Source organism: Rhinoderma darwinii, chromosome 3 (genome assembly GCF_050947455.1).
Source record: "Rhinoderma darwinii isolate aRhiDar2 chromosome 3, aRhiDar2.hap1, whole genome shotgun sequence".
In the NCBI taxonomy this organism is placed as follows: domain Eukaryota; kingdom Metazoa; phylum Chordata; class Amphibia; order Anura; family Rhinodermatidae; genus Rhinoderma; species Rhinoderma darwinii.
The window spans coordinates 171,687,133-171,713,161 of record NC_134689.1 but is presented as its reverse complement, the minus strand read 5'-3'; the positions used below and the strand labels follow the sequence as shown (position 1 = coordinate 171,713,161).

General features: G+C 40.9%; 1 protein-coding gene across 1 annotated transcript in view; it reads right to left on the bottom strand.

Moving 5' to 3' along the window:
• Positions 1-26,029, bottom strand: part of ADAMTS20 (ADAM metallopeptidase with thrombospondin type 1 motif 20) — a 411,884-nt gene that overhangs the window by 301,130 nt on the left and 84,725 nt on the right. The window contains exon 4 of the mRNA XM_075855030.1: positions 1,861-2,117. Coding sequence (XP_075711145.1) covers positions 1,861-2,117 — 257 coding nt within the window. The remainder of the gene's footprint in view (positions 1-1,860; positions 2,118-26,029) is intronic.

Here is a 26,029-nt window from a genome sequence, read left to right as displayed (position 1 = left end):
ATGTACCATTAGAACACTGGAGTGATGGTTGCTGGAAATGGGCCTCTATACACCTATGTAGATATTGCATTAAAAACCAGACATTTGCAGCTAGAATAGTCATTTAGCACATAAACAATGTATAGAGTGTATTTCTGATTAATTTAATGTTATCTTCATTGAAAAAAATTGTGCTTTTCTTGCAAAAATAAGGAAATTTCTAAGTGACCCTAAAATTTTGAACGGTAGTGTATAATCTAAAAAAAAAAAAAAAAGCAGACCCCAAAATCCTGTAGGCACTCCTTTGCTTCTGAGGCCGGTGTTTTGGTCCATTAGGACACTAGGACCACATTGGGCTTGAAAATCCCTTTAGTGGGAAGGTGAAACGTTGCTTGTATGTTAGGTGAATAAAATTTGGCTTTTTCTATATCACTGGAGTGCTACCTCTTCTTTCGGATTGTGGTTGAACTCTGCTGAGGTTTTTTGTCAAGATTCGTCTGAGAATAGCACCCATACCTTTATGCTACAATCCTATATATATCGTATATTTAATTTGCTTCAGGACCACATGTGGGATATTTCTAAAAACTGCAGAATCTGGGCAATAAATATTGACTGCGTTCCTCTGTTAAAACCTTCTGTGTTACAGAATTTTTTTTATTACAAATGAATTTCGGCAACAAAATAAATAAAGTTTGTAAATTTCCCCTCTACTTTGCTTTATTTCCTGTGAAACGCCTAAAGGGTTAAGAAATGTTCTGAATGCTGTTTTGAATACTTTGAGGGGTGCAGTTTATAAAATGGGCTGATTTATGGGGACTTTCTAATATATAAGACCCTCAAAGCCACTTCAGAACTGAAATGGTCCCTGTAAAAATAGCTTTTTAAAATTTTCTTGAAAATGTGAGAAATTGTTGATAAAGTTCTAAACCTTGTAACGTTCTAGAAAAATAAAAGGACGTTCAAAAAACGATGCAAACATAAAGTAGACATATGGGAAATGTTAACTAGTTACTATTTTGTGTGGTATTACTATCTGTTTTACAAGCAGATCTATTTACATTTAGAAAAATGACAATTTTTGCTAATTTTCTAAAAATTTTGGTGTTTTTCACGAATAAATAATGAATTTATCGACCAAATTTTTCCACTAACATAAAGTACAATGTGTCACGAGAAAACAATCTCAGAATCGCTTGGATAGGTAAAAACATTATTACCCCATAAATTGACACGTCAAATTTGAAAAAAATCGTCTGTGCCACAAGGCCAAAACAGGCTGCGTCCTAAAGGGGTTAAGGGGTTAATGGATAATAATAATAATCAAAATTAGATAACAGCAAAATGGAAAGTTGCTCATAGGATGAATATCCTAATTTGAAAACTGGTAAAAAGGTGTTGTCTGGGCACAGGGCGGTTTTGCATACTGATGATTTACCCACAGGATAGGTCATCAGTATATGATCAGTGGGGGTCCGAAACACGGACCCCGCACAGATCAGCTGTTCCGGTTGCCTTCGGACACCAGATGTTATGCAGTGGCTGGTGTCGGAAGCAGGTGACTCCGTATACTGTATACCGGCCGTGCTGCAGTACTGCAACTCTGCTCCTTTTCACTTGAATAGGAGGAGAGCAGCCAGAGCATCTGATCGGTGTGGGGTCCAGGTGTTGGACTCCCACCGATCATATACTGATGACCTATCCAGGTCATCAGAATTATAAGCCAACCCTGTGCCAGGACAACCACTTTAAGCATGTTGATAAACAGTGGTCATAAAGGACAGTGATGGAAACAGACTAGTGACTGTTAAGTGGTTGCTGCTTCTGTGTTTATATTCAATAAACATTCACACAGTTGACTTTGTTATCATCATTACTTACAATTGACATTAGAGTTAAAACGTAGTGCTGTAGATTTCTGCCATGATGGCGCACCATTTTTGCATCTGCTGTAACCATGAGTTCTACATATCTTGGATATGAAATAAAGCGTTTTTGTCTGATATGTGAAATATTTCCTTCATCTTTTGTCTCATTGTGTGGCAAATTTCCAGCAAGTGCAGAGTTTGTAAACATAACATCTTCTTCAAAGCTGCTTGAAGCATGTAATAATGCTAACTCCGCCTTCATTTTAGATTCTATAAAAAAAAAAGTTATAGGTTATGGGCAGGTGATTGTAAGTTTTCCATTGAACTGAGCTTTCAAACATTTATATGTTCTAAAAAATATATACATTAGACATGTGCTATGATCTTTTTTTTGGGTAAATGAATACAAGTTTTGATGTGACACTTACAAGTAGAGATGAGCGAACTTATGATAAGTTTGGTTCGGTTGGTTCGCCGAATTTCTTGAAAAAATTCGATTCGGACCGAACCTGTAATTCAAGAAAGCCATTAAAAATCGTGTATGGAGCTCCCGTAATGACGGGTGGCTACATGTGTGCACCTGGCATTACGGCAGCGTTGCTAGGCGACGTCAGTAAATAGTCACTGTCCAGGGTGCTGAAAGAGTTAACTGAACGGCAGTAACTCTTTCAGCACCCTGGACAGTGAATTCCGATCACAATTTAGAGCAACCTGTAAAAAAAAATAAAAAAAGACGTTCGTACTTACCGAGAACTTCCTGCTTCTTCCTCCAGTCCAGCCTCCCGGCCGTTGCCTTGGTGACGCGTCCCTCTCGACATCCCTGGATGACGTTTCAGCCAATGTGACCACTGCAGCCAATCACAGGCCAATCACATGCTGCCGCGGTCACCTGGACTGTCGCGTCATCCAGGGATGTCGGGCTGGATGTCAAGAGAGGGACGCGTCACCGTTGCCTTGGTGACGCGTCCCTCTTTCGGCATCCAGCCCGACCTCCCTGGATGACGCGGTAGTCCATGTGACCGCTGCAGCCTGGGATTGGCATGTGATTGGCTGCAGCCTGTGATTGGCCTGTGATTGGCTGCAGCGGTCACTTGGACTGAATCGTCATCCCGGGAGGTCGGACTGGAGAAAGAAGCAGGGAGTTATCGGTAAGTAGGAACTTCTATTTTTTTTTACACGTTAATGTATATTGTGATCGGAAGTCACTGTCCAGGGTGCTGAAACAGTTACTGCCGATCGCTTAACTCTTTCAGCACCCTGGACAGTGACTATCTCCTGACGTCGCGTACCGGAAAATCAGTGACTCATAAGCCGGGTTCGGTCAAAACGTGTTCGGCCGAACCCGGTGAAGTTCGGGTTCGCTGCGAACCGAACTTTTCACGATGTTCGGACCGAAACCGGGTTCGGTTGTCCTGGTTCGCTTATCTCTACTTACAAGTAATAAAAAAAAAATTACAATTAATATTTAAAAGGAACCTTTCACCTGCCCATACATGTGCAGCATGTAATGGGCAGGGCTTCACAAAGACTGTCTCACTTTACATTTTTTTTCCTATCTTCCTCCTTTATTTACATATCGGTGCCATTATATTTGGCGCCCGATATGTAAATAAGCCCTTGAACTGTGGGCGTTTCTATCTAACTAAATGGCAAGGGGGCGTTACCTCTTTGCTCTGACACTGGGCCAATCAGTTACGGACAGTGTCAGGGAGGCTTGCGCTGTGTTCCCTGCCGGGAGAACCCACACAGACAGAGAGAGCGCTCTCTGCAGAACAACCAGTCTGTGTGTGTTCTCGCGGGAGGGAACACAGCACAAGCCACCCTGACACACTCCGTAGCTGATTGGACAGTGTCAGAGCGAAGAGATCACGCCCCCATTCCATTTAGTTAGATAGAAATGCCCCATAGACAGTTCAGGGGCTTATTTACATATCGGGCACCAAATATAATGGCACCGATATGTAAATAATGGAGGAAAATAGGAAAAAAAATGTAAAGTGAGACAGGGTTTGTGAAGTCCTACCTATTACATGCTGCACTCAGCTGCACATGTATGGGCAGGTGAAAGGTTCTCTTAAAAGTATTTTCTTACACGATCTTTAACCCCTTAACGATCGGCGTATAGTGTTTTTACGTCGGCCGTTCAGTGTAGTTCTTCTGAAGCGACGCGTTTCCACGTTGCCACTTCAGAAGAACTTTCCCCGCATCGTGCGGGGTGCTGCTGAAGCCCGTGCTGTTAGTAACAGCCTCGGGCTTCAGGGCAATGATTGGAGACCACTAGCAGTGTTCTCCGATCATATTTAACCCCTCAGATGCGGTGCTGAATAGCGGGGTCGGAAACCCCGGTCTAGCTTTCTGTGCTCTCCCGGACACATTTCATGGTCGAATTACAGAAAAAGCGTAAGTCGCTGAGCTACACTCTTTCCGTAACTCTCATAGAACTGAATAGTAGTTATGGAAACAGCGTCGCTCGCATTCTACACTGCTTCCATAACTGGCATTCACTACTATGGGAGTTGCGCAGACAGCGTAGTTCAGTGAGTTACGCTGTTTCCATATCGCCCATAGACGTGAATAGTAGTTATGCAAACAGCATAGCTCGCATGGTACGCTGCTTCCGTAACTGCCATTCAGTACTATGGGAGTTACGGAAACAGCGTAGCTCAGCGAGATACGCTGTTTCCGTAACTCGACCATGTAGTAATTAAGTGGCCGGGAGAGCACAAAAAGCGCATGTACCTCAAAATGGTACCAATGAATACTACAGATAGTTCCGCAAAAAATAAGCCCTCACACAGCTCCGTCGGTGAAAAATAAAAAAGTTATGGCCTTCAGCATATGGCAACAAAAAAGGTGCAGTGCGTGTTCCAAAAGGGGGATAAGATTGGGCACCATTTATTAGTGCGACACTGGACACATATCTGTGAATTATTATTTATTTACCCCATTATTATACCACCTTATTATGCCCTGATGTACTCCGCGCAGCTTAAATATGCACCCACATTATAAACTGAAATACCAGTAAAACCCCAAACAGAACTATTACCAAGCAAAATCTGCGCTCCAAAAGCCAAATGGTGCTCTCTCCCTTCTGAACCCTTCAGTGTGCCTAAACAGGAGTTTACGTCCACATATATGTCTTTCCCATACCCAGAAAAACTTGGTTATCCGTTTATGAGGCATTTTCCTTCAGTGGCACAAACTGGACACAACATATTGTGCAATAAAATCGCATATCAGGGGAAAATTGCAATTTTCACTTTGCACCATACACTGCGCATTCATCTCTAATGAAACAAAACTGTGGGGTCAAAATGCTCATTACACTCCTTAAAAAAATACCTTAAGGGGTGTAGTTTTTAAAATAGGGGTCACTACATGGGGTTTGCTTTACTGTTAGACCTCAGAGCCCTGCAAATTTGGGCCAATGCTGTATAAATCACTAAAATAGGCCTCAAATGCACATGGTACTCTTTCACTCCTGAGCCTTGCCACATGTCCAGGCAAATGATAAATGCCTAGAGGAGTTGTAGTTTCCAAAACGGGGTCACTTCTCTGGGCTTTCCACTGTACTGTGTAACCTCAGGGGTTTGCAAATCTAACATGGCACCTGAACACTATCCAGCAAAATCTGCGCTCCAAAAGCCCAATGGCGATACTTCCCTCCTGTGCCCTGCTGTGTGCCCAAACAGCAGTTTATGACCACATATGAGGTATTGCCATACTCGGGAGAAATTGCTTTTTAAATCATTGGGTGATTTTTCTCCTTTAATCCTTTGTGGAAATGAAGAAAAAAAAATTCAATTCAGAAAAAACCCTGTGGGGTCAAAATGTTTACTAAATGAAGCCACTTTTGGGTGGTTTCCACTGGTTTTGCAAATCTGAAATGGCACTCAAAAACCAATCCAGCTACATTTTAGCTCCAAAAGCCAAATTGCACTCCTTTTTTGAAACCTGCTGTGTGCCCAAACACAGTTTATGAACACATATGGGGTATTACCATACTTGGGAAAATTTGATTTACAAATGTTGGGGTGCTTTTTCTCCTTTATTCCTTATAAATATTAAATATTTTCTGAGAAAAAAAATTATTTTCATTTTCATGATCTAAGGCCTCATGCACACAATCGTAGCCATGTGCACGCTCCGTGATTACGAACAGAGCACTAGAAAGACCCTGGTAGTCGGCAGGCACATGAGCAAATTCTAAACACTATTTGCCAAAAGGCAAGAAAAAGCGCTATTTCCCAACTACCTATACAGAAAAAAACTATATATATAACATTTATTCTTACTATTTAAAGCAACATTAACGAATCACACACCAACATTCCTGACGGAGCCTCAATTCTCAAATCTGACATGTTTCACTTTATGTGGTAATAACTTCGGAATGCTTTTACCTATGCAAGCGATTCTGAGTTTGTTTTCTAGTGACAAGTTAGACTTTGTTACCGGCAACATTTACATTCAGTATTTAATTGTGAAAAACACCAACATGAAGCGAAAAATTTCAAGAATTTGCATTTTTCAAAATTTAAATGTATCTGCTCGTAAGACAGGCAGTTATACAACACAAAATAGTTACTAATTAACATCCCCCATATGTCTACTTTAGATTGGCATAGTTTTTTTGAACATCCTTTTATTTTTCTAGGATGTTACAAGGCTTAGAACTTTAGCAGCAATTTCTCACATTTTCAAGAAAATTTCGAAAGCCTAATTTTACAGGGGCCAGTTCAGTTAAGAAGTGGCTAAGAGGGCCTTATATATTAGAAATCCCCAATAAGTCACCCCATTTTTAAAACTTCACCCCTCAAAGTATTCAAAACAGGATTTAGAAAGTTTCTTAACCCTTAAGACGTTTCACAGGAAGTAAAGTAAATTAGAGGTGAAATTTACAAATTTCATTTTTTTTGGCAGAAATTAATTTTTAATCCCATTTTTTTGTAACACAGAAGGTTTTACCAGAGAAATGCAACTCAATATTTTTGGCCAGATTCTGCAGTTTTTAGAAATATCGCACATGTGGCCTTAGTGTGCTAATGGACTGAAACACCGGCCTCAGAAGCAAAGGTGCACCTAGTGAATTTGGGGCCTCCTTTTTATTAGAATATATTTTAGATACCATGTCATGTTTGAAGAGCTCTGTCGTGCCAAAATTGCTGAAATCCTTTAAAAGTTAACCCATTTGGGAAACTACACCCCCTCAAGGAATTTATTTAGGGGTATAGTGAGCATTTTGACCCTACAGTTTTTTTGCAGAAATTATTGGAAGAAAATGTAAGTCTAGCTATTTTTTCTTTCATTTCCACAAGGACAAAAGGATAAAAAGCATTGCAACATTTATAAAGCGATTTCTCCAGTGTAAAACAATACCTGATATGTGGTCATAAACTGCTGTTTGGACACATGGTAGGGCTCAGAAGGGTAGGAGTGCCATTTGGATTTTGGAATGGTGGTCATTTGCTGAGCCCATGTAGTACTACTTTAGTGGGAATACCCCAAAAGTGACTCCATTTGAGAAACTAAGCCCCTTGAGGAATCATCTAGGGGTATAGTGAGAATTTTGACTCTAAAGGTTTTTTGCTGAATTAATTAGAATTAAGCTGTGAAAATCAAAAACATTTTTTTTTCAATAAGATGTCGTTTTAGATCAACATTTTTTCCTTTTCACAAGGAATAAAGAAGAAAAAGCACCCCAACATTTGTAAAGCAATTTCTTCCAAGTATGGTAATACCACTTATGTGGTTATAGACTGCTGTTTACATATATGGGAGGGTTCAGAAGAAAAGGAGTGGTATTTGACTTTTGGAGTGTAGATTTTGCTTGAATGGTTCACGGATGCCATGTCCCTGGTGTACCAATCCCTGATGTACCAAAAAAAAAAGTCACCCCATTTTAGAAACTACACCCCTCGAGGCATTAATCAAGGGGTGTAGTGAGAATTTAGACCCCATAGGTCTTTTTCAAAAATTAATACGCAGTGGATTATTCAGAGTGAAAATTGCAGTTTTTCCACTGATATGCCTACTCACCACACACTATGTTGTGCCCAGCTTGTGCCACTGGAGAATCTTACCCCATAAATTGTTAAGCGGGTTCTCCCGGGTATGGTAATGTCTTACATGTGGACGTAAACTGCTGTTTGGGCACACTGTAGGGCTAAGAAGGGAAGGAGTGCATTTGGAACATGGATTTTGCTTGGTAGTAGTTTTGTTTGAGTATTACTGGTATTTCCGTTTATAATGTGGGGGCATATGTAATCTGTGCGGAGTAAATCAGGGATTAATAAATGGGTATAATAATCCAGTAAATAATAAAAGTATCTATGGATGTGTGATACGCTGTGAAGTAATCCGTTATGCACAGGCCAGTGTCGCACTGATAAACCGCGTCCTTTCTTATCCCCTTTTGTAACACTCTGCACCTTTTGGGGACTTTTTCTCCTTTGTAGTTTGGGAAATTTTGCTGGGAAAGTTTTCCCTGGTATAATACGGGCGCCCTCGCTTCCAGCAGATGTGCTATGTCCCTTCCCCTCCAAGTTCCTAAATACTATGGCCCTCAAACTGAAGGAATGTTCCCCTCCGGCCTGCACTTCGGGATGTTTTTTCATCACAGCATTACTAGTGCCATAACTGTTTCATTTTTCAGTTCATGGGGCAGTGTGGGCTTGTTTTTTGCGAGACAAGCTGTCGATTTTATTGGTACAATTTTGGCACACACAGGCTTTTTGATCAGTTTTTATTTCATTTTTTGGAGGAGGAAATGACCAAAAACGAGCAATTCTGAAATAGTTTTTCATTGGGGGTTTTTCGGCATTCACCGTGCGCCATAAATTACATGTTAACTTTATTCTGCAGGTCGATACGACTACGGCAATACCAAATTTACATCGTTTTTTTCATGTATTGCAGCTTTTACACAACAAAATCACTTTTTTTTTTTAAAAATCATTTGTTTTTTGTGTAGTCATATTCTAAGACCCGTTATTTTTTGTTTTTGCATGAACAAAGCTGTGTCAGGGATTTTTTTTGCGGGACGGGTTTTCGTTTTTATTGGTACTATTTTGGAGTAAATGTGACTTTTCGATCACTTTTTATTCCATTATTTGGGAGGAGATGTGACCTAAAAACAGGGATTCTGTTGTTTTTAATTTATTTTTTTTACGGCGTTCACTGTGTGGGATAAATTACATAATAGTTTTATTTGGCCTCCGGTTGTCATAGCATCGCTGCGGTGCCAGTCGGGTAAAAACCCCTGATGCTGCGCTCTCTATTAAGCGCAGCATCTGAGGGGTTATTCGGATGGATCAGAGTAATGCTCCGGTCTTGGCTGTTACCAGAGCGTGTCAGCAGTAATATACTGCTGGTGCGGGCCCGCTTCTGAGCCTGCACTATTACCGCAACGTAATGGTACTACGATTTGCGGGAACCCCTTTGCGACAGCTCCATATATATACAGCAGATGTCGGGAAGGGTTAAGATGGTTAATGCAAACTCACAGTGAGTAACCTATAAGGCACGATGCCTAAATTATACTGTGTTGATAGCAAGTTTGTGTTTGTTTGTGTCTAAACCAGCGGCTGCAGTACGCTGTGCCCTCACTGTCCAATGATATTTAATCTGTCAGCAGAGCACTGTATTAAAAACAGTCAGCCCCCCTGACATGTTTTGCTACACATGTAGCGTCCTCAGGTTTTTTTTGGGGCTAATGAGGGCGTGCTCCAAACTTACCCTATTTATAATATTCAAATGACGTGTGAGTGGATATGTCCCTATGGATAGCCAATAGGAGTCCGTCCAGAGGGTCAAGCCCTTGTAAAGTGTGATGGACATATGAGCCATCGAATCAGAAGTCTCTACGTTTGTCCAATCAGAGAACCCCCGCCTGAGCATGTGCATGAATGTGAGAGACGCTGCAATGTCCGTGGTCGCTGACCACGAACTCCTCCCATCCTGTCGATGCCCTTCTCTCCAGAGATGTCTGCACATGCGGCCGTCCTGTTCCGCAGTGACCACTAGGGTGCGCTCGCGAGATCAGTCCAGCCTTAAGGAGCCAGAGCGCACACATGTGTGAGATTGAGCTGATTGCTCCCAGATCACCCTGGACTATAAGAAGGTCTCTGACCCTCCCTGCATTGCCTGAGCCTGTTTGTATCTACCAGTGTCTGTCTTGCAAATATTTCCTTGAGTGTTTTCCAGTTCCAGTGTTCCCGTTCCTGCTACCTGTATCCTGTTTCCCGTGTTCCTGTGCTATACTGAGTTGGAGTCGTGTTGTGTCGCCTACTACACCCGCTGTGTTTATCCGCACCTGTTGTCTGCCTGCTGCCAGAGTTCCATCCGAGCCTAAACCATCACTACTGTCTGAATTGCCACAGGTACCTTTATCCGAACAATAGACATTGACTTTGTACCCCGTTTGGCCAGCTGCTATACCGCTAAGGCGGTACGGCCCAGATCGTGATAGATGCTCTCACCGCCCAAGAGCAGAATAGATCAAAATATGCATGTCAAAACACTTAGAGACAAGTGATTGCATAGCGCATACCCAGGGACACAGTTCTTAGGAGCCCGCAAATCAATGTGTGCATCTTTTGTAAAGGTGTATTCAATATATAAGTGTCAGATTTGGCCAAGTGCGAATGTTGAAGCACTTAGATGCTCCAAAAAAAGAATGTACTGCGCATGCCCAGGGACTTAGTCCCTAGAGGCTATTTTTATCTATATTACCAAATCATGGAAATAGATTACATGAGTGTTCTAAGTCTAACACTCAAACTCCTATATGCCTGCCATTGCCAATAGTTGGAAAGCAACAGTGATATCTTGTCACCATGCTGGATATGCCAATTGCACCAAGTGAGAATGAGGTATATTTAGATAGCCAGGCATAGGAGGGGATGGAACTGATTTAAGAGGGAAAGTTAAAAGGGATGGAAGGAGGATTTTCCATCACAGAACATTGATTAAATTCTAAGTCCACGAGGACCAGGAAAGAAACAGTTTATTTTGTTTTTCAGTATTTTTATACTAGATAGAATTTTAATGATTTGGATGTAAACGTCATCTCAAGGTGAGTAGCAGGAAAAACTAAGGATAGAAGGCCTACAGCATAATTGGAAAAATATATGTTCTATTATGACGGGGCCACAGAGGTGGGTAACTATGTTAAAGGAAGGTCACAAAAGTGAAGCGTTCATTTAGCCCATTTTGACTGATGGTACTTAGTCGGTGAATCCAACAGGCTTCTTCCTGCAGAAGTTTTCGATCCAAATTTCCAGCTCTTGGGACCAGTTTTAGTTGGGTGATACCCCAAAACTGGAGTAACCCGGTATAACCATCATGTATAGATCTGATATGCCTCGACAAAGGCGTGTCTTCTTTTTTATTTATCGTGCTGAGGTGCTTAGAAATTCTTCTCCTCAATTCTTGGACAGTCTTGCCCACATATAATTTAGGGCATGGGCATTTTGCCACATAGATTACTCCACTACTCTGACAATTGATAAATTGCCTAATTTCATAAGATTTCTCATCCAAAGGTTTGCAAAAATTCTTGATGGCAGGCATAAGGGGACAAAAGGATTCCACATGGGTGGGACCCTTTAACCGGAGATTGAAGCCAAGTACTTTGTGAAATGGATTGTCTAGAATAGGGACTGTGGACAAAATATTTGTGAAGGTTTTTCCCTCTACGATACGTGATGCTTGGGGTGGCAGAAATAGCATCACTTAAGTCTGGATCAGCATGGAAGATGTTGGTAACCTGAGAAGAACAGATATCAAAGGTCTCTATGTATCTGATGTTATAAGAAAACGTAATAGATTTTTTACTCTTGCCATAGAGAAGGTTCTTCTGTCATTCGCCCTGGCATATGCCCTGTCTAAGCTGTTTTTGGGGTAGCCTTATGCCAAAAAAATTATATATAATCTATCACATTCTAATTGGAAGGTCTGCTCATCTGAGCAGTTTCTTTTAGCCCTCAAGTATTGTCCTATCGGGATTCCCTTCTTCAATGCAGGTGGATGGAAGCTCTCCCAGTGTAAAAGAAACCTGTTTGTAGCTGTAGCCTTATGAAATATAACAGTATGGACACTGCCACCAGGGTCCAGAGAGATGTTTAAGTCATGAAAACTAATTTATTTTTCGTAAATCGCATGAGTGAATTTCATCCCAACTGTGTTATTATTGAGTATAATCTTGAATTCCGAGAACAATGTCTTGCATCCATCCTATAATATAATAATATCATCAATATACCTACCACAAAATAAAATGTGAAAAGTAAAATAAGTCAATCTTCAGTGTAAACAAAGGGGTCTTCCCACCACCCTAAAAATAGATGGTGATAGAATTTCCCATCAAACGCAAAATAATTATGTGTTAACAGAAATTCCAAAAGTGATAACACAAATCTATTATGTGCATGAAACTGAATGCCCTTAGGGCTCAAAAAATGTTGGATGGCACCAAGGCTCAGACAGTGCTTCAGGTAGCACTTTCCGTAAAAGTGCTACCTGATGCCCGTTCTGATGATTACAGCATGGATGAGCCACAGAGTGTCATCCGCGGGCCATCCGCAATCACGGACCGTGCACACACAAGATGTGCATTGACTTCAATGAGCCCGGACCGCAGTTGCGGTCCTTAAAATAATATGTCCTATTTTTTTTATTTTTTGTGTTCTATACTATCTGCAATTGTAGATCCGCAATTGTGTATAGTATACGGACGCAAATGCAGTCGTGTACATGAGGCCTTAATCCAGTGATTTCAGTAAAAAAACTTGTGGGGTTAAAATGCTTACTATACCCCTAGATTAATTCCTTGGGGGTGTTGTTAACAAAATGGTGTCTATTTGGGGGTGTTTACTATGTTTTGGCACCACAAGACCCCTTCAAACTTGACATAGTGCCTAAAATATAATCTAATAAAAAGGAGGCCCTAAAATCCACTAGATGCTCCTTCATTTCTGTGTTTGAGTCCAGTAGCACACTAGGGCCACATGTGGTACATTTCTAAAAACTACAGAATCTGGGCAATAAATATTAAGTTCCATTTCTGTGGTAAAAGCTTCTGTGTTACAGAAATAAAAATAGATTCAAAATTAATTTCTACAAAAAAAAAATTAATTTGTAAATATTTCTTCCAGTTAGCTTGAAATACTGTGAAACGCCTAAACCCTTAGGAAACAGGCCCCTCAAAGCTACTTCAAAACTAAACTGGTCTTTAAAAAATAGGTTTTAGCAATTTTCTTGAAAATGTGAGAAATTGCTGCTAACGTTATAAGCCTTGAAACATCCTAGAAAAATAAAACAACATTCAAAAAATGATGCAAACATAAAGTGGACATATGGTAAATGTTAACTAGTAACTATTTTGGGTGGTAATGCTATCTGTCTTACAAGCAGATATATTTAAATTTAGAAAAATTTTGGTTTTCTTTCACAAATAAATACTTAATGTATTGACCAAGTTTTATCACTAACATAAAGTACAATGTCTCACGAGAAAATAATCACAAAATCACTTGGATAAGTAAAACCATTCCAAAGTTATTACCACAAAGTGACACGTTTGATTTGAAAAAAAAATGGGCTGTGTCCACAAGGCCTAAACTGTCTTTCTCTAAGGGGTTAAAGAATAAAGTTAAGGCTCTTGTCTATGCTTTGTGGATACCGGTTTTAGTTGATGTGTAATTTATGGCTGCCCTTTCATTCATTTTATATCTGAAATAAATCAAAGGAAGAAGCACCTCATGGTGTGGAATCCCAAAACAATACTGAACAGAAATGCAGGTGTAAGGGTATGTTCACACGCAGTGTTTTCAGACGTAATTCGGGCATTTTACTCTTCGAATTACGCCGGAAAAAACACCCCTAATACGCCTACAAACATCTGCCCATTACTTTCAATGGGTTTTATGGTGTTCTGTTCCCACAAACTTTAATTTTACGCGTCGCTGTAAAAATACAGCGCGTAAAAAGACGCCGGTGAAAAAGAAGTGCATGTCACTACTTGGGACGTTTTTGGAGGTGTTTTTCTTTGACTCCATTGAAAATCAGCTCCAATAACGGCCGTAAAATACGCCGCGAAAAACGCGAGTTGCTACAAAAACGTCTGAAAATCAGGAGCTATTTTCGCCTGAAAACAGCTCCGTATTTTCAGACGTTTTGGTCAGTGCGTGTGAACATACCCTAAGAATTATCCTCACCTGGGAAAGTTGTGCAGTGTCCAGGCACAACGCTGTTGAAAGGCACACAATGGCTGAAGTTGCTGCTTCCTAGCCAATGGGACCAAAATAGTTCCACCGCGTGGTAATGGATCAGTGCGGAAAAAATGTAAATATATATATATATATATACATATATATATACATATATATATATATATATATATATATATATATATATATATATATATATGAAATACATATATTAGAGGAAGTCAAGAAGCGCTACTCCATCCAGAGGTGGAGAGAAATTTAATTAAAGGAACAGTGTCATCACAAATAATTTTTTTATATGTTAAAGATGTTAGTGCTTTATTAAAAATGTTTATATTCATTTGTGTGTTTGTGTTTTACTTTTTCTTATTTTTACACTTTTTCTTCCCTATGGGGGCTGCCATTTTTTGTTCCATTTCTGTGTTTGTCGATTAACGACACATACAGACATGGAATACGGCAGCCACAGTCCCATAGGGACTGCGAACGGCTCCCGTCCCATTGACTGCAGTGTACGGCGTCTGTGTGGGAACTGCGCATGCGCCGCTCCCACACAGTCCTATTCGAAATTGGCGCCGTCCGGCGCCATTTTCCTGTGGACCGGAAGTCGCGGCCGGACAGTAATATTACTACTTCCGGTCGCGGCTTCCGGATTTATGCACTTGCACCAGCGACAGCAAACGGAGCGGACGGGCCGGAGGGAGCCGCGGCGGCAGGAGCAGGTAAGCGATTTCAATGTATGTTCGTGTTTTTGTGTGTTTACTACTGTATGTAAACCTACTACACTGTGGGTTAGCTCAAAAAATGGCGACACACAGTGTAGGAGGTTCAAACCCCTCGTTTATCCCGGCACTAGCCAGGATAAAGGAGGGGGGGATGCCGAGAGCTCACTAGAGCGAGGGCTTTTAACCCAATGTTGCAATGCAGCAATTTTGGGAACAGCTCCATCTAGTGACCAAAAATGGGTAGTATTATAAATTAGAAATAATTTATAATATTTCCTGGCTCGTGCAAAAAAAATAAATAAAATGTGAACAATGTTTAATCACCCACACACTAAATGTTTAATTTTTAAAAAAAAAACATGTTTTTCTGGCAACACATTCCCTTTAAGTATTTAAGGAGTATTTATTAAGATTACTTTTGGTGTAATCTATAGACCCCCCAATATAACTGAGAAGATGGATGTTCAGCTATATAAACAGATGGAGCAGGCTGCACAGGCGGGTACTGTACTGTAGTGATAATGGGAGATTTTAATTTCCGGGATATTAATTGGTGTCATGGTTCGGCTTCAACTGCAAAGGGGAGACATTTCCTCAACCTGTTGCAGGAAAATTTTATGGGCCAGTTTGTGGAAGACCCGACTAGAGGTGAAGCTCTGTTGGATCTGGTCATTTCTAATAATGCAGATCTTGTTGGGAATGTCAATGTTCGTGAAAACCTCGGTAACAGTGATCATAATATAGTTACATTTTACCTATACTGTAAAAAACAAACGCAGGCTGGGAGGGCAAAAACATTTAATTTTAAGAAAGCCAATTTCCCCAGGATGAGGGCTGCAATTCAGGATATGGACTGGGAAGAACTAATGTCAAATAATGGAACAAATGATAAATGGGAGATTTTCAAATCTACTTTGAGTTATTATAGTGCAAAATTTATTCCTATAGGTAACAAGTATAAACGACTCAAATTAAACCCCACATGGCTTACACCTTCTGTGAAAGGGGCAATACATGACAAAAAAAGGGCATTTAAAAAATACAAATCTGAGGGTACAGCTGTAGCCTTTGTAAAATATAAAGAGCTTAATAAAATCTGTAAAAATGTAATAAAATTAGCAAAAATACAAAATGAAAGGCAGGTGGCCAAGGATAGTAAAACAAATCCCAAAAAAATCTTCAAGTATATAAATGCAAAAAAGCCCAGGTCTGAACATGTAGGACCCCTAGATAATGGTAGTGGGGAGTTGGTCACAGGGGATCAAGAGAAGGCAGAGTTACTAAATGGGTTCTTTAGCTCTGTATATACAACTGAAGAAAGAGCAGCTGATGTAGCCAGTGCCAGTGCTGTTAATATATCAGTTGATATACTGAATTGGATGAATGTAGAGATGGTCCAAGCTAAATAAAATAAAATAAATGTGCACAAGGCCCCGGGACCAGATGGGTTACACCCTAGAATTCTTAAAGAGCTTAGTTCAGTTATTTCTGTCCCCCTTTTCATAATATTCAGAGAATCTCTAGTGACTGGTATAGTGCCAAGGGACTGGCGCAGCGCAAATGTGGTGCCTATTTTCAAAAAGGGCTCTAGGTCTTCCCCAGGTAATTATAGACCAGTAAGCTTAACATCCATCGTGGGGAAAATGTTTGAGGGGCTATTGAGGGACTATATACAGGATTATGTGACAATAAATAGCATTATAAGTGACAGCCAGCACGGTTTTACTAAGGACAGAAGTTGTCAAACTAACCTAATCTGTTTTTATGAAGAGGTGAGCAGAAGTCTAGACAGAGGGGCCGCTGTGGATTTAGTGTTTTTGGACTTTGCAAAGGCATTTGACACTGTCCCCCATAGACGCCTAATGGGTAAATTAAGGACTATAGGTTTAGAAAATATAGTTTGTAATTGGATTGAGAATTGGCTCAAGGACCGTATCCAGAGAGTTGTGGTCAATGATTCCTTCTCTGAATGGTCACCGGTTATAAGTGGTGTACCCCAGGGTTCAGTGCTGGGACCACTATTATTCAACTTATTTATTAATGATATAGAGGATGGGATTAATAGCACTATTTCTATTTTTGCAGATGACACCAAGCTATGTAATATAGTTCAGACTATGGAAGATGTTCATGAATTACAGGCAGATTTAAACAAACTAAGTGTTTGGGCGTCCACTTGGCAGATGAAGTTTAATGTAGATAAATGTAAAGTTATGCATCTGGGTACCAACAACCTGCATGCATCATATGTCCTAGGGGGAGCTACACTGGCGGATTCACTTGTTGAGAAGGATCTGGGTGTACTTGTAAATCATAAACTCAATAACAGCATGCAGTGTCAATCAGCTGCTTCAAAGGCCAGCAGGATATTGTCGTGTATTAAAAGAGGCATGGACTCGCGGGACAGGGATGTAATATTACCACTTTACAAAGCATTAGTGAGGCCTCATCTAGAATATGCAGTTCAGTTCTGGGCTCCAGTTCATAGAAAGGATGCCCTGGAGTTGGAAAAAATACAAAGAAGAGCAACAAAGCTAATTAGGGGCATGGAGAATTTAAGTTATGAGGAAAGATTGAAAGAATTAAACTTATTTAGCCTTGAAAAAAAGACGACTAAGGGGGGACATGATTAACTTATATAAATATATTAATGGCACATACAAAAAATATGGTGAAATCCTGTTCCTTGTAAAACCCCCTCAAAAAACAAGGGGGCACTCCCTCCGTCTGGAGAAAAAAAGGTTCAAGCTGCAGAGGCGACAAGGCTTCTTTACAGTGAGAACTGTGAATCTATGGAATAGCCTACCGCAGGAGCTGGTCACAGCAGGGACAGTAGATGGCTTTAAAAAAGGGTTAGATAATTTCCTAGAACAAAAAAATATTAGCTCCTATGTGTAGAAATTTTTCCTTCCCTTTTCCCTTCCCTTGGTTGAACTTGATGGACATGTGTCTTTTTTTCAGCCGTACTAACTAACTAACTAACTAACTAACTAACTAACTAACTAACTAACTGGCACCTTTATCAGATCTAACCCACTACTAGTGTTTCATATAAGAAAGAAGGAATTCATATGAGTTATATATGCATAGTAGACCTAAATTACTCCAAAATGTGGCATCTAGGAGATTGTAAAATAAATGGTAAATAGGCAATATGACAGAGGCATCTCTGCTACTACCCACTCAAAACCTGACAATTACTGAACCAGCCTGTGTAATGACCTTGAAATGTCATGGGTGAAGTCATATCCCAATAGACAAGTGATTTGTACAAAGTGAGTCAAATACGATTCTGAGTTGTGAAGGGTAGAGATCAGTAGAAATCTATGATTGTAACGGTCATTTTACACTGGCAGAAATTCTGCCCATTAAACGACCGCCAATCGAAAGTCGGCAGCACACCCTCTATTTACACAGGGAAGTGTGCTACCGACTAGCGACCATTTTTTGGGCTACATAAAAGATCCGATTAGCCGATGGCAATGGTCGGAAACGAGCGTTCGTACGAAAAATTTAAAACGGCCTTAAGTTACTCAACTGGCCTGCTAGATAAAATAAAGAAGAGTCAGCAGGGTATTTGAGTTGCTGTAAGGTTGCTAATCTAATTTTGAGCCTGCATTTATCGCAGATAATGTGTGACAACTGACAATTGTAAATGGCATGAAGCAAAATATAGCGAGAAAATCATCAAAGGAATTCCTCTATTTGCATATTACATAGGGGTTTTTACCACTATTTCTCCAAATACTGCCATTTGCTAATAGAATATATTAGAAAAGGAAGGTACTACCTATTTATACTTTAAGTTTTCAGACGTTAATTAATGATAAGATATTTCACTGCTGCCTTTCTAGAGAGTTCAGTAAAATGGACTTATCTGAACTATGTAAAGCTGAAACATTTCAAACGATATGGACTACTTCTGCTTTAACCAGCGTATGTAAATTCATGGCATGCACATACAGCTGTAGCCCTTTCCCACAGTGCTGTTTTTATAACATAAGATCATATGTGTTGTATAGAAAAGAATTCAGCTAGAAATTTCTGGCCTGGAACCAGCTGTCAGTTATAAACAAAACCATACATTTTCATCTGTAACGCTCCGTATAAGACTATAAGCTCAGGACCATACCTAGTTGCTGGTCCCTGGCTAACATAGTCAGTACTTGGATGACGTCTCGAAGATTGTAAGGCAGAATAGCACAGCATAGTGGGAAGAGACTTCAGTGGCACCATGCAGACTTGGTAGAGTTGCGCACAGAGCAGGAGTATTTTGGCAGCCAGCAGGAACAACGAATGACTGGGATATTTATTGAGTTGGCACAGGCTAACCTTAGGTGCGTTGTCTAAAGAACCCCCCGCTCTTTGCCTCTTAACCCACACAAGGAGATATGGACTTTGCCGCTAAGATCCCAGGTCGCAGTCCCCAGGACTGTCCCCAATAGACGTTCAGGATGCAGATGGCAGGGTTCAGCCGTTTTGTGGTCAAACAGATCCAGGTCGGTAACAGATAGGCAACATCAGGTCCAGTAATCAGAATCAGGAATCAAGGGCAGAATCAGAGGCGGTACATGGATAAGTCAGATCAAGCCGAGTCAATACGAAAGACGGGACTGACAAAGGAAAGTCACAGGAAACAACAGTAACAAACGCCACAAAACAGCACCAAGGCTGAAATATCTTTAAAACTAGACCAAAGGAATAGCGTCAAGCTGTCTCTGCTGCAAAGTGAGTATTCTTTAATGAATGTAAAGTTATGATATAACCATGATAATAAATTATGGAATTTAGCGTACTGACTATAATTTCTGGTCAATTTAATAAACGTTTTTATAAACAAACTATCAATTCTTTCAAAAACAAATAAACTTGTTTGTCATTCGAAACTTTTTTTAAAAAACACTGTAGTACATACAGTAATTGTGCATTTTGTCTGAGAGGAAACATTTTCAGATTTTTCTCTTCAGATGTCGTTGATGATATTCAAGCACTGCAACACTGGATCAGTACCCCTTTAAGGTCCAGACGATGTGACGCTGTTCGCCGTGCCAGGTCCTGATCCTGCGGCTGGAAACGTGCAGCTCAAGCAGATGAGGTATACCACGACTCTGGAAAGGCTGACACACTGCCAGTCGAGCAGGGAGAACGTTGCAGTGGCTCGTGTCTCACGCAAATCATTAAATACATCTGAAGTGAAAAATGCTAATTCTGTCAAATTTTAAAGATATTTAGGGAAATGCAAACCCATGAAGTGAGACTGGCCTATGGGGAATTTCTTTGTTCTTTTTGACAGATGAAATTAAAAAAAAAGAGATTCCACAATTCTGGATACACAAGCAAACAGACGGTCCTCTGATATATTTTAGGACTTAAGCCCAGTTTGCGTATTTTATAGTAAATGCCGGACAGCACTGAAAAGTGCTGTATCGTGTCTCCCGGCGTGCAAACGACACTGATATCTGGCCGCTTGCATAGCATACCATTACAGGACACGTGCAGGCAAGACATGCTGTCTGAGGATTTAGGAATAGCTCACACACTATGACTGAGCAAGTGACAACTAAAAGCATAAAAGTGCTGCATGCGTAAAGCAGATTTCCAGGCAAAACAACATTCTATTTGTAAATTAATCACAGGAGAAGCTACTAGAGAGATTACCTCTATTACAGTGGTAACAGAGTTCAGAATACTGCTTTCACCCATTGCACATAGAGCATACTTGCCATAAACATGGAAGCACCCGATAGAGAAGTGAAAGCTGCAAGAAGTCGTCACTAGGGGGAGTTTTCTGCATATGTATTCATATTGCTCTCATTGACTTCAACAGGTACTGCATAAATAAGTACACTATGAGTTCCCCCTTTGTGGTGGCTACAGGCAGACAGAATTCTATAATTTATTTTTAAAGGTTAAGTTCACACGGATCATTAAACTCAGCAGCAAATCTTATCCAGATTCTACAGGGGACTCCGGCACCAAATCGTGCTTGATCTGTTACAGATTTCTTGACAGATTTGCCCCTGCAGAGAAGAAAAGAGAATTAAAAAAAAAAAAAAGGCAATACTCCCCACCCCTGGCACTTCCATAGCGTCACGTCCCGGCTCCCATTGGCTGCTCTCCACTAGGTGTTATGGAATCACCAGTTGAGCCATTCTCAGGGTGGAATTTTATGGAATTGCTAGGTGAGCTATTCCCAAAAGGCTGCTGAAGACTGTCAGGAATGAGCTTGCAAATAAATCCGCCACCCCAAATCCATCACAACTCTCATCAACAGAATCTAAGGCTACTCTATGGTTTTCGCCAGAGCCCACCGCAAGGCGGGATGGATTTTGCTGCATAGAACCCAAGTTGCGTTAACAGTGTTTGGTGTTGGATAAGAGGTGCAATGCAGGCATTACCAGTACAGATAAAACAGCCAGAGGGTAAACAGAAAGTCTAAATCACAAAGCTTGTGACTATCAGGGATTGCAGAGGTCAAAACCAGCCAGGAGCAGAATGTCCAAATCAGTAAGCAGAGGGTAATCCAGAGACAAGCTTCAGTCCAGGTCCAAAAAGTGCAAATAGTCAAAAGGTAGAGGGTATAGTGAGTAGCTTGAGCAAACACATGGAAACAAGGAAAATCACAAGCAAAGAAAACAGACCCTTCAATCTGATAGGAAGAAAGACAGAAAAGTGAGATAGGCTCAACAACTAAAACCAGAACCGCCGCGAAGATAGACTAGTAGTCATGGTAATCTTAAAGGGATGGACGTTTCCTAACACTGGGATGACGTTGTCTCAGGATGATTTCAAAGTATCATCCCAGGAAGAAGTCTGATCCATGGAGGCCCTACCTCGCAACTTACATGCCTTACAGAATTTGCTGTTAGCATTTTGGTGTCAGATACCACAGGACACATTCACCGGCTTGTGGAGTCATGTCTTTATGGGTCAGAGCTATTTTGGCACCATGAGTGGGACCTACACAATATTAGCCAGGGGTTTTTAATGTTATGGCTGATCGATATAAAATGAATTATAAAATACTTTAAGTGTACCCACTAAGGAAACATATTAAATCTACTGTAATATGCACCAGTGACTAACCCTGACCAATCTCTTTATAGCTGATACTATGACAGCACCACCTGTTCAAATTGTAAAAATGATAGGACTGAACTTGGATGAAAATGATCGGGTCAGCAAATGTCACAACCAAGTTCAATTTCAAATTACATGAATAGTTCTGATCATTCAAGCCCAGAGAAAGGAATATGCAGTATAATAGTAAGCTAGATCTACTGAATGAATATACTGAACAGCACTCTCAAGATTAACATTTTGCCAGATAGCCAAAGTCAAAAACCATATGTATAAAAGAAGATTGCTTATAGTTATTTTTCAAGGTATTTATTTTTAATTATTTTAAGTTAAAGGAAGAAATAATTATTTCAGAATCTGTGATCTTTGCTTGTCAGCCTCCATAATAGTTTGATTATTGTCGTTGTTGTTTTTAAAAATTAAAATAGCTAACCACTATCACTCTGGGTTAGGTCCGATTTACACGAACGTGATATACGTCCGTGCAACGCGTGTGATTTTCACGCGCCTCGCACGGTCCTATATTAGTCTATGGGGCCGTGCAGACAGTCCGTGGTTTTTACGCAGCAGGTGTCCGCTGCGTAAAACTCACGACATGTCCTATATTTCTGCGTTTCTCGCGCATCACGCACCCATTGAAGTCAATGGGTGCGTGTAAATCACGCGCACCACGCGGAAGCACTTCCGTGGGACGCGCGTGATTCGCGCAATAGCAGTAAAAAGTATGATTGAAAACAGAAAAGCACCACATGCTTTTCTGTTTACAAACATACAGAGTGTCATAATGATGGCGGCTGCGCGGAAATCACGCAGCCGCGCATCATATGGTGATGACACACGGAGCTGTTAAGTGCCTTTTGCGCACGCAAAACGCCACGTTTTTTGTGCACGCAAAACGCACACGCTCGTGTAAATCCTCCCTCACACTGTACGCTGTCCCTCACACTGTACTCCAAGTGAGATATCTGTAACATAACACTAACAGAGGTCCTTCATATGGACCTATATTTGGTACATTTGGTTTAAATCAGATTCTACAGATAGAAAACATTATTCAACTACTGATAGTGACCAAGACAATTCCAAACTGCCAAAAACACATTTAAAAACCCATCTGAATTTTTTTAAGGGCATGTATACTGGATAGGGAAGGCTCAGGTTAGGAGACTAGCTTCCAAACTGATTCGTATAGCATCCCATGTGGCAAGTGATTGTCTACAATCCTTCCTCAAGTACTAGGTGTACTTTCATTTTTAATAAAATATTTTACTGTTCACAAATAGAATAAAAGGTTGAGCAATTTACACTTTTATTACATGACATATGTTGAATAATATCTGTATTGTAGTCTAGTGCAGCATTTTGCGATCTTTGCACTTGAAATCTTTCATCATTCCTTGCTGGCTCAATGTTTCCTGGCTTGCTCTGGTGATGTCTATTCTAGGAAGTGTAGTCTTTACACCAGGCACTGTTCAGTAATCTGATGTAACAAAATGTAATTGTTCCACTGTATTAAAGCTATGTACACCTTTGAAATAGCTTTTTTTTGTTTGTTTGTTTGTTTCTTTAATAAAAATGTCTATCAGTGTGTTTGGTGCAACTTTCTAAACATTTAAATATTTTACTCTTTGACATTCAGCTGCTTTGCATCCTGTATACAGAGGGTTGACTTCTTCGATGAGCCACGTTTTCTGCTTCATCGAACGGATGGACGTTGGCATGTCGGGCGAGAAACATCACAGAACAAACACCCTGCAACTATTGCTGGAAGACCACAAGCTTTATTGTCTAGGAAATTTTTTCATGGCATTCTATGGGCCCACTCATCCATGTGGAAGGCACTCTGAACCGATTTTCGTATGAATCCATCGTTGCAGATCACATCCACCCATACATTCTGTTTGTCTTCCCTGGCACAGATGGAATCTTCCAGCAAGACAATGCACATGTCACACGGCTAGAAATGTCCAACAGTGTTTGGAAGAGCACGACCAAGACTTCCAAGTATTTCCCTGGCCCCCATATTAACCAGACTTGAACCCAATTGAGCATTTGTGGGATCATCTCGATCGTCTTGTTCGCTCTATGTATCCTCCCCCACGCACCCTCCAGCAAATGTGGGATGCACTGCAGTCAGCATGGCTCCAGATACCTGAGACAACCTACCAGCATCTTATTGCATCACTCCCAGTCCGTCTAGCTGCTGTCCATGCTGCACACGGCGGTTACTCTGGATATTAGCTGGTGGTCATAATAATGTGACTTAACTGTGTATTAACAGAAGAAAATGACATGTAGGAGGCCAATATAAACTATGTGTGTGTTTTAGATAACATCTTCAAAAAACATGCGATTTTGATTCCCATTGGGATAAAACACTTCCAGCGATATAGGGAGGCAAAAATAGGATACAGCGAAGGAAATAAGTATTTGATCCCTTGCTGATTTTGTAAGTTTGCCCACTGTCAAAGACATGAACAGTCTAGAATTTTTAGGCTAGGTTAATTTTACCAGTGAGAGATAGATTATATTTAAAAAAAAAACAAAAAATCACATAGTCAAAATTATACTGTATATATTTATTTGCATTGTGCACAGAGAAATAAGTATTTGATCCCTTTGCCAAACAAGACTTAATACTTGGTGGCAAAACCCTTGTTGGCAAGCACAGCAGTCAGACCTTTTTTGTAGTTGATGATGAGGTTTGCACACATGTTAGATGGAATTTTGGCCCACTTCTCTTTGCAGATCATCTGTAAATCATTAAGATTTCGAGGCTGTCGCTTGGCAACTCGGATCTTCAGCTCCCTCCATAAGTTTTCGATGGGATTAAGGTCTGGAGACTGGCTAGGCCACTCTTATGACCTTAATGTGCTTCTTTTTGAGCCACTCCTTTGTTGGCAGGATTTTAATCCATTACGGCGTAATGTGTTACCAATGGTTTTCTTGGTGACTGTGGTCCCAGCTGCCTTGACATCATTAACAAGTTCCCCCCGTGTAGTTTTCGGCTGAGCTCTCACCTTCCTCAGGATCAAGGATACCCCACGAGGTGAGATTTTGCATGGAGCCCCAGATCGATGTCGATTGACAGTCATTTTGTATGTCTTCCATTTTCTTACTATTGCACCAACAGTTGTCTCCTTCTCACCCAGCGTCTTACTTATGGTTTTGTAGCCCATTCCAGCCTTGTGAAGGTCTTTGATCTTGTCCCTGACATCCTTAGAAAGCTCTTTGGTCTTGCCCATGTTGTAGAGGTTAGAGTTAATTGAGTCTGTGGACAGGAGTCTTTTATACAGGTGACCATTTAAGACAGCCGACATTTGCCGTAAATGTACGTCATGGAAAGCATTGACTTCCCGCATCTTGCCATACATTTACGCCGAATGTTTGGGACCGGCTCAGAAGCTGAGCCGGTGCCATCATCACCGGATCTCAGCTGTATCTTACAGCTGACATCCGGCTGTAACGGCGGGGACCGAAATTAGCTTCGATCCCCGCCATTAACCCCTTAAGTGCAGCGCTCAAACGCGATCGCTGCACTTAAGGTGTTTGCAGCTCATCGGAACCCCAGTAATGAACCCCTAGCACCGAAGCCGGTCAAGATCCGCCCGGCGGCAGAGCCTGATCGGCTTCCGTAGCTGCCGGCAAGATGGCGTCAGGAGCTGATCCGGCGTCATCAGCGGTGGAAGTCAGCTGTACTGTACAGCTGACATCTACCTGTAACGGCAGGAACCGGAGCTAGCTCCGATCCCTGCCATTAACCCCTTCGATGCAGCAATCGAAAGCGATTGCTTCATCGTAGCGGTTACTAGCAGATCGCCAGCCCTGACAGGCAATCAGGACTGGCGACTGCTGTTATGGCAACAGGAGACACAATGGTCTCCTGCTCTGCCATTACGGAAGCCGATTTACGCCCCGCCGGGAGGCGAAGCCTAATCGGCTTGCTGTCAGTGAATGACTGACAGATCTAATACATTGCACTACATAGGTAGTGCAATGTATTAGAAAAAAATAAATCTGACCGTTGGACCTTCAAGTCCTCTAGTGGGACTTGAGAAAAAGTGTAAAAAAAGTGTAAAAAAAAGTGCAAATAATAAAAGTTTGAAAACAATAAAAGTTTCAAGTAATCAAATAAAACACAATC